General features: G+C 38.4%; 1 protein-coding gene across 1 annotated transcript; it reads right to left on the reverse strand.

Moving 5' to 3' along the window:
• Positions 1-1,084: 1,084 nt before the first annotated feature.
• Positions 1,085-8,992, reverse strand: LOC139116418 (leucine-rich repeat-containing G-protein coupled receptor 4-like). The gene is made up of 3 exons (XM_070679056.1): positions 7,962-8,992; positions 6,826-7,025; positions 1,085-1,398 (listed from the first exon to the last, which is right to left on the reverse strand). Exons 1-3 carry the CDS (start codon positions 8,990-8,992, stop codon positions 1,085-1,087), a joined length of 1,545 nt encoding a protein of 514 aa, XP_070535157.1.
• Between the last annotated feature and the right edge of the window lie 9,067 nt (positions 8,993-18,059).

Raw genomic sequence — 18,059 nt, forward strand, 5'->3', positions numbered from 1 at the left:
TATATATATATATATATATATATATATATATATATATATATATATATATAAATACTGAGAATCTAGGAACTTGTAGCTGTCACTCTACAGGCTGTTTCATGCGCTAAGCAATCATCAGGAGTGAGTATTTGGCGGGAATGGGACTGTTTATATTGTGTTGCAGGTGAGTATGCATATTCAAATAAGCGGTTGCGGCCAATGGCAAGTCAGATATGATGAGGAGGAATTTGCTACGGTGTCTGCATTTTGAGAGGAATTCTGTTCGTTTGTTAAGGGTTGATTTGCTGTCTGAATAAATATATAAATATATTATATATATATATATATATATATATATATATATATATATATATATATATATATATATTTGTACTTATAAGAAAAGAACGTTTTATAACATGCGACTTGTACGATCGTTTCCTAATCGAATTCTTACAATACGTCTGAAATTATATCGCCCAACAAAGAAAAAACAGCCGAATGAGCCGAACTTTGCATAGAAGAAGAATATTTTGTTTCGGTCATAGAATAAAGGGTCTATGGTTTATATGGATGATTACTCAGGTACTACAAACTCTGGTGGTATGGTTTGAAGCATAGTAATTTGTTAGTATTCATTGGCAAACATATTTTACATCAATCAATTGAACAACATTCGGTTTCTTCAGAACAATCGATTGTACACATTGCGGAAGATTTTCAAACTTTGAGCATAATTTTAACTGGCTTTATTGTGGGTTGCTATTCAAATTCTACCCAACGAAAAGATAAAAGCGACTGAAATTTGACAGCTTTAATTAGGCAATTTTACTTAGGCTTTAATAAGGCAATTTTAGCACATCGTCAACTTAAATTTCGCTACCTTCAGTAGAAATGTAGAAAGCCGTGCAAAGGGAATGACTTTTTTAGGCCCCTGCCTCAGATTTCAACTTTCCCTCTGTATGGTGTGTTTTTTAATCCCTACTAATTTTAAAACTAACTGAATCCTAATATTGAACATTTTCGAGGTCGGGTTATATGTGATTCGTGTGAGGTATTCTTCAGACTTTATGTTTTGTACGGAGGCAGAAGGAAGTCTCACCTTTTACTGATGTCTTATAAACGTTTTAATACTTACTGGTTTCAGGACTCGCTTGACTTCCCGAACATAGTCCGCTGGGTCTCGTACCTTGCACATGACCAAGGTAGACACGACGGTGTCGACACTGTTGTTTTGAACTTTCTTTAGATCTTCACCGTTTTCAAGCACTCCAATTACTCTGGCGCCATAGGGATGGTAGATTAAGTCTCCACATCCACCAACGCCAACGTCTAAGATAGTCAGCTCCCTAGCTTTCTTCGCTTGGAGGTCTTCTAAGTTAGCCAGCAACTTCCCAGGCTTCTTTATACCGCTCTCATCTTGCAATTGTACCAATTGCACAAAGTATCATCCATTACAGGTGCTGTACAAAGATGTAGTTGTTTTACAAGCACCACGTTGACCATCGCTATGCAAACCAATATGATGAATACCTGCAGCTCAGCTTGTCATGACTGGGCCAGCACCGAGGCGATAGGGCTGAGATACATTTGGGACACTAGCTTTCTTGTCTTCTTAGTGATCAAGATTATCTTAAGAATCTTTGGCGGGCTTCCTGGTTTGCGATAGGTTCAGGATTTTGAATGTCTCAATCATATCTCCCCTCTCTTTTCTGTAATACAAGTTTAGGTAGGTTGAGTTTGACAAGTCTATCTATATATTGTAGTCCTTGTAAATGTGGTAGCTGGCGTGTGGCTCTGCACTGTACATTTTCAATGGTTTTTATGTTCTTTTCTTTGTGTGGATGCTAGACTGAGTTGCAATATTCGATGTGTGGCGCCGAACCACAGCTTTGCAGAGAAACAAAAGTTTTCTTGGTCTTGTATGTATAGATTCTTCTGATGATTCCCATGATTTATATTGCCTTTGATAAATTTCGCTCGCAGATGTGTTTTTCAAAGGACAAGCCTGGATCAATGAACAGATTACTCAAATTTCCTTTTCACTATCACTTTTTCGGAGTGGATTATTGTATCAGCATAGCCAATGGTGTACTTGTACCTGATGATTTTACTGGCTTTCCCTCTGATTGAAATAACTTGGCATTTTTCAGTATTGAATTTAACCAACCAAATCTTAGGGACTGGTCAGTTTCTTTGACCTTGTGAGGGAGGCCGGTGGATTATTTTTTGCCGACGTCAAAAAGTGGCTGACCCCTTCCCCTTCCAAATTTCGAAAACAGGGTGGCCCCCTTGACAAAGGTAAAATAAAATGTGAAATATAAATCATATATATATATATATATATATATATATATATATATATATATATATATATATATATACCTTGACAAAGGTAAAATAAAAGGTGAAATATAAATCATATATAGGTATATATATATATATATATATATACATATATAATATATATATATATATATATATATATATATATATATATATATATATATATATATATACAGTATTTTGAATGAGTCTTGAATAATGTATTTCAAACTTTCTCTGCATAACCAGATGTCCAGAACTGTCGTACTTAAATGGATGCCAGTCATTAATATCAAAGACAGAGCAGCAGTAAATAAAAAAAACTTTGATGGACCAACGTTGCCAGCCATCCAAATACATCTACTGAGAAGCCCTAGAAAGCTATTTTTATAAGTTGTGGCCAAGCCTGATGTGTGCAGTGTATTGGAAGACCTTTTCTTTTAAAATTGAAACCATAAAAGCACAGCTAATAATGACAAAAACTGCCTTTTGTTAACTATCATTTTTGTCATGAAAAAGCATCCTTTCACTGAAAACCTGTGACAAAATAGAAAACAGTTGCATCAACTCGAACAAAAAATATCTTGTCATTTTTCTCTTTCTAAAATATGTCACTGTCTCAAATGTATTGTGAAATTTTAGTCCATGTTGGTTTCTAATACTGGATTCTCATAGAGAAAACAGAAAAGTATCAGGAATTTGTCATGCTTTTCATATGAACTGCAGATTTCATGATTAGTACACTTTGCAAAACAGACCTTCAATTTACAAACATTTAGATATTTCTGACATATATCTCTGATATATTAAATTTATGCGCCCTAAGGATGCGTCGAAAACTATAACGGAATGATGCAATTTGTGGCTGGTATGATGCTTTGCATAAGAGACTTTCACTTTGCAAACATCCAGATATCTCTAATATATTTCTGATACATTAAAGTTATATGCCCAAAGAGCACGTTGAAAACTGTGACTGATACAATTTTTTGGTTGGTATGATGCTTTGCAAAACAAACTTCCAATATGCAAACATCCAGATATCTCTGATATATATGTCTGAAGGGCGCGGCGACAAAATGCAATTAAACGATGAAATTCGTGGCTGGCATGATGTATTTTAGGCTACTATGACCGCGTGTTGTAATTAAAAAACACGCTGACCCCCCCCCCCCTCCCAATTGAGCATTTCAAAAACCAGTAACCCCATCATCAAAGTCTTAAAAACAGGGTAACCCCCTCCCATGAATCCACCGGACACCCCTCCAGGCCGAAGAAACTGACCAGTCCCTTAGCCCACATTTCAAGATTTGTAAAATCACTTTGTAGATGTCGATGCTGTCCACCTTTTGAAACGCCTCTTGATAGTTTAGTGTCATCTGTAAATAAGTACACATTTTAAAATCTATCTAGACAACTTCACTACTAGTAAATGAAATTTCGAGGAAGGAACGAAATGGCTTGCCACAACGGTAAGTTGAAAAGTATGTCACAGCAATCTGATGATTCCGCCCTCAAAAGAACTATCTGATGCAACTGTACTTGCTCTAGAATTGCTTTTTTTTATCACTTTGCCCTGGGTGGAGTATTGGGGCCAGGACAATTTGAGATCTAACACAAGCCTGATACAATCATCAGAATTCAGAAAGCAATTTGCAATGGACTCTTTCTGCAACGAACATACAAGCAGAAAGTAAGAACCCGTCTGGTGCTGCAAAGTTGAGAACGAAAACTGTCGTACGTCTATGGACAGCTTGCAGCTTGCTTCAAGACATACGGGTAATGCCATTGGTTGTTGGATTTACGCACCTGTAAAAGAAACCCAGAGAATACCCTTACAGTGAAACGTGTAGAATGATGGACTAATCACAGGAAACCTTGCAAGAGAGATATACAGGCAGCCATAAACTTAAAGTGTATTTGACATTACATTTGCAAGTGCAAAGATTCCACATTGTTTTTGAATCTTGTGCGTCATGCATACTTTCCTACAATCTTTTTAGCCTCCGGTCACATGACTGAGCAAATTTGTTGCAGCAAAACCACAAATATTAAGAACTTTTTAATTTTGACCAACTCTACACCAGGGCTTATGGTCAGTCCCTTAGGTCACAACCATCCGTAATTTCAGTAAGTATGTTAGCGGATATCGATGACTCGCAAAGCAAGTCTCAACACTTCAGCTTTCGGTAAAACTCAACAGAAAATCAATTTTTTTTTACAACCACAGTGTCAATATCATACCAATTATAGGTCACTTTACACTGAACAATACTAACCTGAAATAGACGCTTTATCGCACAAAATATATGCATGAAACTGACTCGTATGTCTTTCTTCCTCTTTCATACAGAATTTAACCCTAAAGCTGCGTATCAGTTCCAACACAACAGCTCGAACAGGAAAGTGGGCAAAGTAATATAACAACGTCTACTTTTATAAAGATGATTTATTTGACTTAAAGCAGTTAAAGACTCAGATTTATTGATTTCAACTTGATTATGTGACGTACAAACAAGATGTCAAGGTTTAATCACAACCATTAGACTGATAACCTTTTCAATATAAATCAACTCTTGTTAATTACATGTGATGATTTCCATCGTTCAAATCTCAATGCACGGAGAAATTAAATTCTTGTTTATTGTAAGTTGTAGGCTAATTCTCAGACTCTGGACTGGGAGGTTACTGCATTGCTAATGTATATCGATGGCCCATGTGCAAGAGTGACGTAACTTGTGTTTTGGTTATATTGAGTTTTTGATATATTTTTGTTCGGAAATGTGAAATGCATCTTTTGTGAGAATTTCGAGTAAAAATCAATATAACTGATACTGCAACAGGGACGTAACTTGAGTTACGATCCTTTTGCACTCGAAAGTCAGTGCACTAAGGACTTAACTAAATAGTTACGTCTGTTTTTCGGGGTAAAATGTAAAAACATCAAAATGTAAAAACATCAAAATGTAAAAACATCAAAATGTAAAAACATTTGACAATTGATGCTAGTCAGGAATACTCATCGGCCTGTAAATAAATGACGTAATTGATCAGGAATTACGTCATTGTGCTTACAATGCTTGTGAAAGCTGGATGTAATTCAATATTTTTTCTATTCACATAAAAATGACAACATAATTATGACATTCATTTATGACATTTCATATATCCACTGCATTACCCTTTACCAATAAAACCATTAACAACAAACAAATTGGCTTTTAGAGTTAGAGATTTTTAAATCCTTTATTCCCCTCTAACTTAGTTTGTTGAAAAACTGAGTTACGTCCCTCTTAAAAGGGTTGTATTTACTAAAGGGGAACATGCATTTTCGTATTTTTACGTTCAGTTTCTGTTTGGTGTTCAAATATTAATACTAAAACTAAAACGAACAGTTTGTTTAGTCGACGATGTGAGTTTGCAATGACATCTCCATCTTTTGCCAGAAAATCTCTCTCTCCCTCTCTTTGTTAGGATCATCTCCTGGCCATTCAAGGTAAATCCGTGTATTCAGCAATAAATTCAAAATATCTGGCATCTTTCTTCGTGAAACATTGTCTAATATTATGAATATAACATTATCTTCGTTGGTTTCTAACAGCAACTGGGTCGCACATTCAATTTCAAATAAGCACCATTTACTGCTGACAAAGTTTTCTGAGACAATAAATATGACTTTCTTGCTTTGTCGCATGGCATTTGAGATGTTTTTGACAATATAAGTACCGCCTAAAAAATCCCTGTGACAAATGCAAAACTTCATTCGACGATGTTCTTCCTCTACTTGTTCTAACTTCATCAGTTCCTGTTCTACCCACTCCCCGTCTTTATGACTGAAAGACACGTAAGCATCGTATCTAATGGACCTGTCTCGTTTTAGATCAAGCCGCTGGTATTGAGACTTGTGTCTAAGTTTATAGAGATATCGTCTATATCGAATACTCCATCTATATTTAAATGTAAATTTAATCAAGACACAGGCGATCGCACAAACGATCACCACTGATCCGATTATGGTGGCAATTATGAACCAGCTAAGTTTATGAAAATCTACAATCAGGATAGGAGTTCCCGCGAGGCTCGCTGGTGATTCGCATATGTATGTTTGCCATGGAAAAGAGTTGTCTCTTGTTAAAGTTATATTGTTTTTAACGTCATTCATCCAAATCTGTAATGATTCAGCGTGCGAACCGCATGACAGTGGGTTGTTTCCGAAGTAAAACTGTCTTAAATTTGCAAATTGTGTGAAAAGAGAAATATCTATCACGGACAAACGATTGAAACTCAGATCTAGTGTGCATAATTTGGTGTTTGCTTGGAAGATCTCTGCTTTCAAGTATGTTAGCCTATTACTTGAAAGATTAAGCTTCTCAAGAAGGGGTTGATTTAGAAAGTAATCTTCACACAAAATACTGATATCACTGGATGATAAATCAAGAACACGCAGAGAAGTCATATTAGCTAACATGGGTATTCTTGAACAAATGCCACTACAATTGGAACATGAAGGAAGCTCTTTACACGTATTGCCACTCAAGTTCAATTCCTCCACAGCAGCGTCAACTCTTAAAACAAAATAGTTTTCTCCAGCATTAAGTCTCAAATCGCTGTATGATAGATCAAGCTTCTTCAGTTTAGGAGCCACTATTTTGTATGGAAGCACATTGGCTTCTTTGAGAGTCACTTCAGCGACACGGGGCAACACTAAGGGCTGCTGACTGCTTGAATTTGCATAAATTGTTGACAAACCGAGAATTCTTAAACGTGAACAATTACTAAGAGTGGCTGCGCAACGGTCTGAACAATACAGACGATTTTGGCTGAAGTCCAAACTTTGTAGCGATGTTTCACTGAAATCATCAAAGGCCGCTTGCCACTGTTTCAGTTGATTTTTGCTGAAGTTCAAAAGTGCTAGGCGAGGGAGTTCACCGAATGCCCTATCGCGGACAGTCCTTATGTAATTCCCTTGGAGATCTATCTCTCGTAATCTAGTCAAACCTTTGAAGGCATTACTTGGAATTGTCCTCAAATTATTGTTGTCAAGATGAAGCCACTCAAGTGATTTTAACTTTTGAAATGCTTCAACACTCAGATCTTGTATAGAATTATGGCTAATATTAAGAATGCGCAAGCCCACAAGCCCGGAAAAGGTTTCATCAGTTAAACTGAGTATATTATTGTATGACAGATCTAAATTCACTAAATTTGTTGTTGTTTCAAATGCATTATCTTCAAGTGATGTTAGAGCGTTGTCACTTAGATTTAAAAACTGTAACTTTTGGAGATTAGCGAATGCGTTTCGAGTAAAATAGACCATGTCTATCTCATTCAAATGTAATTGTTTCAAATTTGTGAAACAGGAAAAGTCATTATCACGTATTACATTGAATTGTCTTTCAGTCTCTATGCATGGTCTCTCTATAGTAAATCTGACAACCTGGGAAGATTCTGTTAAATTACACTTGTCGCAGATTTGTAGAGGATAGGTACTCGTTGGCATTGTAATAGCTGATACAGTAGAATGCTTAAGGATAAATGAAGCAAATCCCGCCAAGTCACAGTTTTCAACCGAACATCTCAACTGTAGCAATCTGATGTGATCAAAAATGTCGAAAGAGCTGACATTGATTCTGTGTATCAGGTCAAACCATACGTACAATTTGTCCAGTGACACTTTTCGTTGAATAGTCCGTTCACTTAGCTTGATGTTGAATTTCTTTGAGCGGTACGGCACTGTGTCCGGACTCAGTTTTAACGATGTCAGTGTAATATAATCCAAATCGAGGAAGACGTCTTCAAGGGGTCCGCCCAAGTGAAGAATTCCAGGACTTTTCCTCGGTAGATGTAGAGGGTTTGAAAACTCTGTCAGATTTGAAAACATCAAGTTCAAATATTTCAAACTATGCAAGCCACTAAAAGTCCCATTTTCAATCATTTTGACATTGCAGTAATACAGAATGAGCGTTTCTAGTTTATTTAAACCAGAAAACACTCCTGCTTTCAGGTGAGTCAGCCGATTCCATGACAGATCTAGCAGTTGCAGGTCCTGTAGAGAAGAGAATGTTCCGGGGAGCAGTGACCTGTGATCTATTTTTACACGCTGAAGTAACAGGATTTGCAGTTTTGACAGACCGATCCACATGCACTTACTCAATGATAGACGAGCCTTTTGCGTTAGGTACACATTTGGGAGCCATCGATAGCGGCCGTCCAATATCTCCCATTTGTAACAATAGCGAATGTCTGGTGGTGGTTTTTGAACATTTCTGCTCAGATTAAGAACCTCCAGACTTGAAAGAGCAGAAAATGTTTCACACTCAATACTCCGTATCTCGTTCTCCGATAAGTCCAGCACTTTTAGGTTCCCTAGACCTTGAAAGTTTTTCTTAAAGAGTGCAGAGATGTCATTCTTCGATAGAACAAGTTTTTTAAGTGTCGGCAAGTGTTTGAAAGAGTCTTCATCGAGATCTTCGAGATAGTTTGTGTCAAAATTAAGTTCAGTGACCGAGTCTGGAAGATAACTGGGCACCTCAGTCAGCTGTAGCGACGAACAGTCAAAACGAGGACCATCTCGTGCCGAAGTCATGGACTGGCAGTACTTGAAGTTGTGTTGTTGACAATTGCATTTGGTGATCATCAGTAGTAATATGGCCAATACATTGACCGTCTCATGAAGCTTCCATGCCATCTTGACCATTTCAGTTTCTCTATTTGGAATGTAGTAGAATTGTGGTACTCACTCTATGACTGTCAAGCGTCCGAAGAATATTTCAACTATGAAGCCAGTCACAAGTGTTTTAAGTAGCCCACGTCAATTGACAGGTTTGTTTTATCGACGTGTCATGACTCTGTGACCTGGTTCGCTTTCATTAATGATCTTCCGTTTTGTCTAAAGTGGAAATTAAGCTATATTTGCCCATAACCCAGGTGCAGCCAACGAACAATGCACTTTAAATGGGTCCTTACTATAATAAGATATATTGTGCATGAACAGTAATGTGAACTGACTAATTTTAAGTTATGAGGCTGTTCATAATTTGCCCTCCCACTGAAAATTTTTCGACTTACCCTCCCGCACTCAAATTTCATTTTTACCCACTCCTCACTTATTTTTGCCTGTTTCCCCTCCCCACTGTGAATTTTTGAAGCTCCCTTGCCCTGTGGCGAAAAAAAACTTGCCGATTTCCCCAGCCCTGGAAAAGATTCCTCTCAAAATTTTGTCATTCCATTTCCCCTGCAGCTACCCTACCCTGTGGTGAAAACACCTGTCGATTTTGTCGATTTTTTCGCCATGTCTTACTTTAAAATTAACGACCAGTTTGTTAATCTTCACACTAACAGCCAAAACACAATTTAGACATAAAAACACACTAAAGCACATACAAGACAAGCTGGGTGATGTGTGAAGCCACTTTCCCTTTATTACAAGGCTAAGTAGTCTGGGTAACCTGTAAAAGGTATAAGTACTTACCCTGTGTCCCCATCCCCGGAAACACCATGGCTCAACTTCCCCTGTCCCCGTTTTAAAAGTAGCTCCCCCTCTCCTCGTTTTCGCCAAGCCCTGTCCCCAGGACAATCAACCGATAGCTGCCCTGCCCGACAAAAAAACTAAAATTTGCTCCCCTGCCACCTAAAATATGTCCCCTGCCCAAGCAAAATTAAAATTTCCCCTGCCCTCAAAAATTGCTCCCGGAATAGCTTTTTCGATGAATAGCTCCGTTGGCTGCACCTGATAACCGCAGAATATGTACGTTATGTTTCGGAGTCACGAGTTGAGGGGAGAATGAATGGGGATAAAGCCTCGTTCCGACCTATGGGCTCTTCTCTGTAACATGCATGGTAATTTGTACTACAAAGACAAAGTCAATGATTGTTGCCCCTCACCCAAAAAAATTATCTCTTACATTACTCTAATATTTCCTTTTATATTCCAGTGAATTATATTCACATTTACAGTGTTTCTGTTCACTGACTAATTGGTGTCCAAATAGACAACATTTTATAATCTCGTTTGATCTCATAGATAATTTGTGTAAGACTTTGTCGGCCAGAATTTGTAGACGACTAAGCCCACTTTCTCTAAGGAATGTTGGTTTATAATACATTCATCCTATCTTTCGGTGACTACTATTGCACTGTTTGGATTAATACGATGAAGACCAATCTCCGAGATTGTACAAACTCCAGAAAAGGACAGGGATAATTCTTGTTGTTGTTACAACATTTCCCTTTAGAACAGTTTTAGTCAGTTTGCATTGGTTGCCAGCTGGTTGTATATTTCACTAACACGATCGGAACTAATTTGGGATAATTGGATTTTCTTATTTTTCAAATTTCTCAAGAGTGTTAGGTGCCGCATAGGTGAATGTTGCAATATTGCAAATTACTCATAAAAACAAGTGTGTACTGTAAAAGGAAAACAGATGAGACTATATTTGTAAATTATATCGGCATTACTTCACCATGCAATTATCCCAAATTATTTCCAATCGTATAGTTCACTGCTATTATGGCTTTCAAAGCTTTAAATGACCTCGCACCAAGCAATATCAGTGATCTATTCCGACCTCTCTCAAAAATGAATCGTTTTTTTATAAATACTCGTGGCGCAAATGATAGTAACCTTTACCCGCTAATGTTTAGGACGGCTACGGGTAAAAGCATTTGCTTATTAAACTACGAAAATTTGAAGTCTATTCACCGTCGATATCAATTCGAAACTGTGAAGCTTTGTCGACGTTTATATGTATAATTTCACGATTTTTTCGTGAAATATTGTAATCAAGGTTCTGATCTGGATTTGCCTGTTATTGTCTTCCACATTTTCTTTTTCACCAATATAATGTATTTATTGTATATTTGATGACTTTTTAGTGTAATTTTATGCTGTTCTACTGTACTTCTGTATATTTCTAGTGGGCTCTAATGGAAATTACAATTACTATGTTGTGATCAGATTATCCTCTTTCAGTAAAGTATAGTAGTACATGTAATAACTAATACCAATGCTTTATTTAAACTGCGGGATTGTTCACAATAATTGATCATTGAATCACGTTAAACTAGAAACCTGGTCACATGTATGGCAGTAAGGTGTTAGTCACTGCATGTGTAAAGAAACCGAAAGTGTTGATTTTGAAAACACTTCTGTTGAAATAAGATAACTTGTTGAACTGTTTGACGATGACGTTTTACTTTCTATTCTGAAAAGTGGTACATAATTTATATGTTTTCCGGGTCATTAAATGTACATGATTTATATGTTAGCCTTCATTAAATGTACATGATTTATATGTTTTCCGGGTCATTAAATGTACATGATTTATATGTTAGCCTTCACTGCACTGTCGACTTCTTCTCGTGCACATTTGTAATGAAAGGTTCAGATAACTCGATAGACTTCCACGATTAAACTTGCATACTCTGTTGTTTAGTGGTCACTATTCCTTAGGTGTCTTAAGAACTGTGGAAAACGTGTTTAAAACTTTATGCGTACGTTTCGAAGGTTTTTTCCTGAGCTTGAAGTTATATTTGGATCAACATTTAGCAGTGTTGCCGAAAACAGAATTTCTGTGACGTAAATAGCCGTGTTAAAGAATGTGAGTTTTCAAGTTCAGTTTACGAGTATATGTTTGAACAGATCAGTGTAGCTGTAGTTTATGAGTGTACGTTTGAACAGATCAGTGTAGCTTCAGTTTACGAGTATATGTTTGAACAGATCAGTGTAGCTGTAGTTTATGAGTGTACGTTTGAACAGATCAGTGCAGCTGTGGTACAGTAAATGCTCTGAGGGATCAACCATTAAATAGCTGCTCATGTGCAGCTCTCTCGGAAGGTTGTATCTGATTGATCGATTGTCACTATTCATAGCAACTTAGGGAGTCTATTGTGTATAATTTAATCATAACGGTAACATTCAGCAAACCAATTGGATAACAGCACATTAGCCCTTAAATACATCTGGGAGGGGTTAAATAAGGGGGATACATCTCACACTTACAAAAACATATTTTTGGAGTTATGACGACTGTTGAAAAATACATTTCATGCAGATGGGCGGAAAACGGTAAGTATATTGGGAAAAATAATAATAGGAGAAAACGTAATAATAATATGCAGTCTTATGCAAATTCCAAACAAACAATTTGCTAAATTTTGAGAAGGAATATTTGTATACGAGTATCCACTACCACTCCTAAGATCTAATAATGCTTCACATCCTTTGCTATTTTAAGTTAAAGAAACTCATAAGCATTCAGTGAACATTTCTACAAATAAGCTCAATCAACACAACGAAGTAAAGCTTGCTATTAGGTGACACTTCCAAAAGAGCAGGTCTATAAAATCAGACAGTGGAAGTCTTGGTCTAAGTCTATGAATAAAAATTAAACTTACTAATTAAGTGAATGTGGTGAGGTCGAAAATCTCAAGTTTTTTGTTTTTTTGTTTGTTTGTTTGTTTGTTTGTTTGTTTGTTTTTTCTGGCCTCTAAGAGTGATTGCGAGAGAAACTTTATGTTTTGTCTTCACTCCACGCTGTCACCTTTTACAAGAGTGAAGAGCGTAGGATCGTTCTGCGGAATCTTCGTTCAAAATTTTTATTGAAAGTAACATTAGTGCGTTAAAACAAGTCTAACAGTGGAGCGAAATTTACTGTCTATGTTAACCACGCGCGTATAATATGGTAACATATGACCCGCTCCCATTTTCCGCCCGCCCCTCCATGTCCTTATCTCCTCTCCAACTTGTGTATACACCACTGGGCATGCTCCGCAAACATTGCCAATTGCTAATCAGCTGTACGTATCAGCGGATTAATTGCTTAAGTCAACACCACAGCTGATTAAAATCAGATGTAGAGTACGGCGACGTCTTCTTATGCGTACGCGGATTCTCTCGCTGTCGCCTCTCACTAGTGAGAGCGGCGACAGCGAGAGAATACCGCGTACGCATAAGAAGACGTCGCCGTACTCTACATCTGATTTTAATCAGATTGAAGTCAACACCACAGCCGTCACACACGTAGTAGAAGTTATTTGAGAATCCTTGCAATACGTTTAAGCTGCGCAGAGCAGCAACTTGCTCCTGCAGTGTGTAAGTCCCCGATGCACAAATAGAGTTCAATATTACGGTGGAATGCGCCTAGCGCCTTAGAATGGACAGTCGAACCATAGACCTCGAGGGTCTATGGTCGAACTCTCAAACTTGTACAATACTTGTTTGTTCTACCACTTGTTGTGGCTGGGGTCATTAAAAGCTCATGGATTAACTAATTTTCGCGGGCTCAGCGATATTAGTGCAGAAATCGAAAAATTCATTTTCCCTCACATAGGGAAAACAGGAATGGTGGCCATTGTGAATTTCAAGTATCGGTAATTATCTGGCAGTCTGTTTCTCTAGTACCTAATTTTGCAATTTAAGGATACTCCGATGTTAATTCTTGATTTCCAACGGAAAAGTGTGGTCAGCAGGTAGGGAACAGTTCTATGGTGAGTGAACACGGAATTTGGAGACTGCAACAGAAAAGTTTCTGATACAGACTGCAGAAAGTAAGCAGATGGAAAACCGGTGCTCCCATTTGAGATTATTTGATCAGAACAATTCTTGACAAGACAATTTTTCAAGTAAAGTGACAAGTGCAAAATATGCAAATTTGGTCATCTGAAAGATAGGCGATCCCGTCATCCATAGAAACCTATAGTAAACAAAGTTGAAAGCTCTCCGACCATTTAAACTTTTCACAGAATAGCCGGTGAACTTGAGCAGAGAATAAACCTGTAAAAACTTTCGCAGTCATTCGAAGAACCCCGAAAGAGGTCGTCCCTATTTAAGAAAATATTATAACTGTGAAATTAGTCTACTTGGAGAAGTTTTGCATAAAGCTGAGAGAATTTATCCAAGTTTTGTGAGAAAGTTAAACCCTGAAGCCTGCAAATGATATATCTTATAACATACAGAAAACAGTTTTCTAAAGTCGTAGATGCAAAGTCTAAGCTCCTTTGGAGAAATTATAAATTAAGCTTCCTGATGAATAAACATAATTACACAGCAATTAAACCAGAGAAGTTGTTCAACATTTCCACGATCCAGTATCCATTTTCACAACACTGAGTACCCCTGGTGATACTTGTAGAGATTCTGAAGTGTTTGTGGCAGTTGAAAAGTTGGTTAATGGCAGCTCATTTTAAAGGAGTTTCAAAAATAGTTTCAGAGACTTCACTTACAAAAACTTATGCCTCACCACTGGTGATACATATTGTAAAGTTGTGAATGCGTAAAACTGTAAAAACGAAGGCTTTGCTATAGGATGGATTACAATCACCTTTTAAGCTCTGAGACTTTGAACATCGATGCATACAAGGGACAGACAAGTGTTTTGGGTATATATGAATACCACATAACTATTTTTATTTATTTGCATTTTCCTCAAAATTTCCTCAAAAATTCAAAATAAAAGCCATACCTGTTGTATAATTATGTAATTTACAAAGTATGACCAGTCATGGATAGCTGAGCTGCCAGTGTTCATCACAGTGGCCTGCACACAGTTTGAATGTTCAACATGGTGGTAGTGAAAAACTGTTACACCCGAGTACACCGAAGGTCAATGACAGTCTCTACAATCAGTAAAATTGCAAGATGGGGGCAGTCTGAAGGAAGTCGTTTTCTAACCTTGAAGGCCTTGAAGTAGAGAAAGCTGAAGGGATCAGTCTTGGAGAACGGTGTTGGGATGTGAAGACTTCAGCTAGTATCACTAAAGACAGCAGAGTAATTGGAGTTGTTCAAAACGGTGAAGACATCAGAAAGTCCAAACACCTGTGTCGATACCGGATTTGGTTTAACCTTGGCCATGAGCAATGTAGAGACCCAGTGCACTACGTTCGAGAGGTCAGGCGAGTCCTGGAACCAAGCAGCTAGCAGCTTTCTTCAATAAAATCTATCAACTTGAAGTCATCACCCAGCAGTGTTTAGTTTGACTCCTTAAGAGCAGTACGATAATTTTCTTAAAGTTCTATCGGCACAGCCGTCAACTGCTGCGGCGAAGATACTAAAATCCACGTAGAATTTTCACCGTTAAATTTCTGCTGAGTCATTGAAAGGTAAATTTTCTATGAAAAAGAAAATTAATATAAATTGATGTTTGGCAGATATAGATATTACTATCTGCGGCAAAAGTAGACGCAGAATAAAATTTGTACATTTGTGTCTTTGTGACGAGAGTTTTGAAGCACTTGCAGCGGCATACTTGTCTGCGTCTGCCGTTTTGCGACCATTGAAATTTCCGCACTTTAGCTACGAAAGATAGTCAGCTGTTTATCGGGCACATGTCGCAAGCTGCCCGCTCAGAGTCGTTCACTTTCACGGACTTTAGGTACCACAGATTGTCAATCCTTCATCGGGTGAAGCTTTCGCCGACTGCCCGCTGACGGCCATTCCAATCTACAGGCTTCCAGCTGGGCTTCAGTACGGAAAACATCGACCCTTTTCCGGGCGCACATGTGGTGTGCTGCCGTTGACAATGATTCCGATCTACGCTCATTTCGTAGAGGAAATTTTCAACCTCTTTTCCGGCATATCTGTTCGAGGCAGCCAATTGAATGCAATGCTAATCGTCGGACTTTAAACACGGGAAATTTGTCTCACATTACATAGCGCTTATGTCGCATAATCGCCGCCATCAGACATTAAAATATCCGTACTTGTGGTACCGAAGATTGTCAGTGTTTTACCGGACAATCAGTTACCCTGGTCCCGCCAATGACATTCTTAGTCACGCATTTATGTCCGGAAGATTGTCAACTTTTTATCGGATACACCTGTCACCCATTCCCGCCCAAAGACATTCTAGTCCTCGCCAATTTTTATGGTCGGTATTGCCAAAACCTTACCGAGCACATCTACTTCCCTATACACGGATATGGTACGTGCCTTCCAGCAGGGTTAAGTTTGACTCCTTAAGAGCAGTACGATAATTTTGTTAAAGTTCTATCGGCACAGCCGTCAACTGCTGCGGCGAAGATACTAAAATCCACGTAGAATTTTCACCGTTAAATTTCTGCTGAGTCATTGAAAGGTAAATTTTCTATGAAAAAGAAAATTAATATAAATTGATGTTTGGCAGATATAGATATTACTATCTGCGGCAAAAGTAGACGCAGAATAAAATTTGTACATTTGTGTCTTTGTGACGAGAGTTTTGAAGCACTTGCAGCGGCATACTTGTCTGCGTCTGCAGTTTTGCGACCCTTGAAATTTCCGCCACTTTAGCTAAGGAAGCTAGTCAGCTGTTTATCGGGCACATGTCGCAAGCTGCCCGCTCAGAGTCGGTCACTTTCACGAACTTTCGGTACCGCACATTGTACAGGCTTCAGTACGGAAAACATCGACCCTTTTCGGGGCGCACACGTGGTGTGCTGCCGTTGACAAAGATGTCATCTAATCGCCACCATCAGACATTAAAATATCGGTACTTTTGGTACCGAAGATTGTAAGTCTTTTACCGGACAATCAGTTACCATAGTCCCGCCAATGACATTCTTAGTCACGCACCTATGTCCGGAAAATTGTCAGCTTTTCATCGGATACTCCTGTCACCCATTCCGGCCAAAGACATTCTAGTCCTCGCCAATTTTAATGGTCGGTATTGCCAAACCCTTACCGAGCACATCTATTTCCCCATACACGGATGTGGTACATGCCTTCCAGCAGGGTTTAGTTTGACTCCTTAAGAGCAGTACGGTGATTTTGTTAAAGTTCTATCGGCACAGCCGTCAACTGCTGCGGCGAAGATACTAAAATCCACGTAGAATTTTCACCGTTAAATTTCTGCTGAGTCATTGAAAGGTAAATTTTCTATGAAAAAGAAAATTAAATTGATGTTTGGCAGATATAGATATTACTATCTGCGGCAAAAGTAGACGCAGAATAAAATTTGTACATTTGTGTCTTTGTGACGAGAGTTTTGAAGCACTTGCAGCGGCATACTTGTCTGCGTCTGCCGTTTTGCGACCCTTGAAATTTCCGCACTTTAGCTAAGGAAGATAGTCAGCTGTTTATCGGGCACATGTCGCAAGCTGCCCGCTCAGAGTCGGTCACTTTCACGGACTTTAGGTACCGCACATTGTACAGGCTTCAATACGGAAAACATTGACCCTTTTCCGGGCACACATGTGGTGTGCTGCCGTTGACAACGATGTCATCTAATCGCCACCATCAGACATTCAAATACCCGTACTTGTGGTACCGAAGATTGTCAGTCTTTTAGCTAACAATCAGTTACCATTGTCCCGCCAATGACATTCTTAGTCACGCACCTATGTCCGGAAAATTGTCAGCTTTTCATCGGATACACCTGTCACCCATTCCCGGCAAAGACATTCTAGTCCTCGCCAATTTTAATGGTCGGTATTGCCAAACCCTTACCGAGCACATCTATTTCCCCATACACGGATGTGGTACATGCCTTCCAGCAGGGTTTAGTTGACTCCTTAAGAGCAGTACGGTGATTTTGTAAAGTTCTATCGGCACAGCCGTCAACTGCTCAGACGAAGATACTAAAATCCACGTAGAATTTTCACCGTTAAATTTCTGCTGAGTCATTGAAAGGTAAATTTTCTATGAAAAAGAAAATTAAATTGATGTTTGGCAGATATAGATATTACTATCTGCGGCAAAAGTAGACGCAGAATAAAATTTGTACATTTGTGTCTTTGTGACGAGTTTTGAAGCACTTGCAGCGGCATACTTGTCTGCGTCT

This window comes from Ptychodera flava, chromosome 17, assembly GCF_041260155.1.
Source record: "Ptychodera flava strain L36383 chromosome 17, AS_Pfla_20210202, whole genome shotgun sequence".
Classification (NCBI taxonomy): domain Eukaryota; kingdom Metazoa; phylum Hemichordata; class Enteropneusta; family Ptychoderidae; genus Ptychodera; species Ptychodera flava.

Coding starts and splice junctions, on each gene's coding strand:
- LOC139116418 (XM_070679056.1), bottom strand. CDS start 8,992: ATGGCATGGAAGCTTCATGAGACGGTCAATGTATTGGCCATATTACTA. Junction 7,026..7,961: donor AAAGTGTCACTGGACAAATT/GTACGTATGGTT, acceptor TGCAAATTCAAG/CAGTCAGCAGCCCTTAGTGT. Junction 1,399..6,825: donor GAACTTGAGTGGCAATACGT/GTAAAGAGCTTC, acceptor TACAATTGCAAG/ATGAGAGCGGTATAAAGAAG.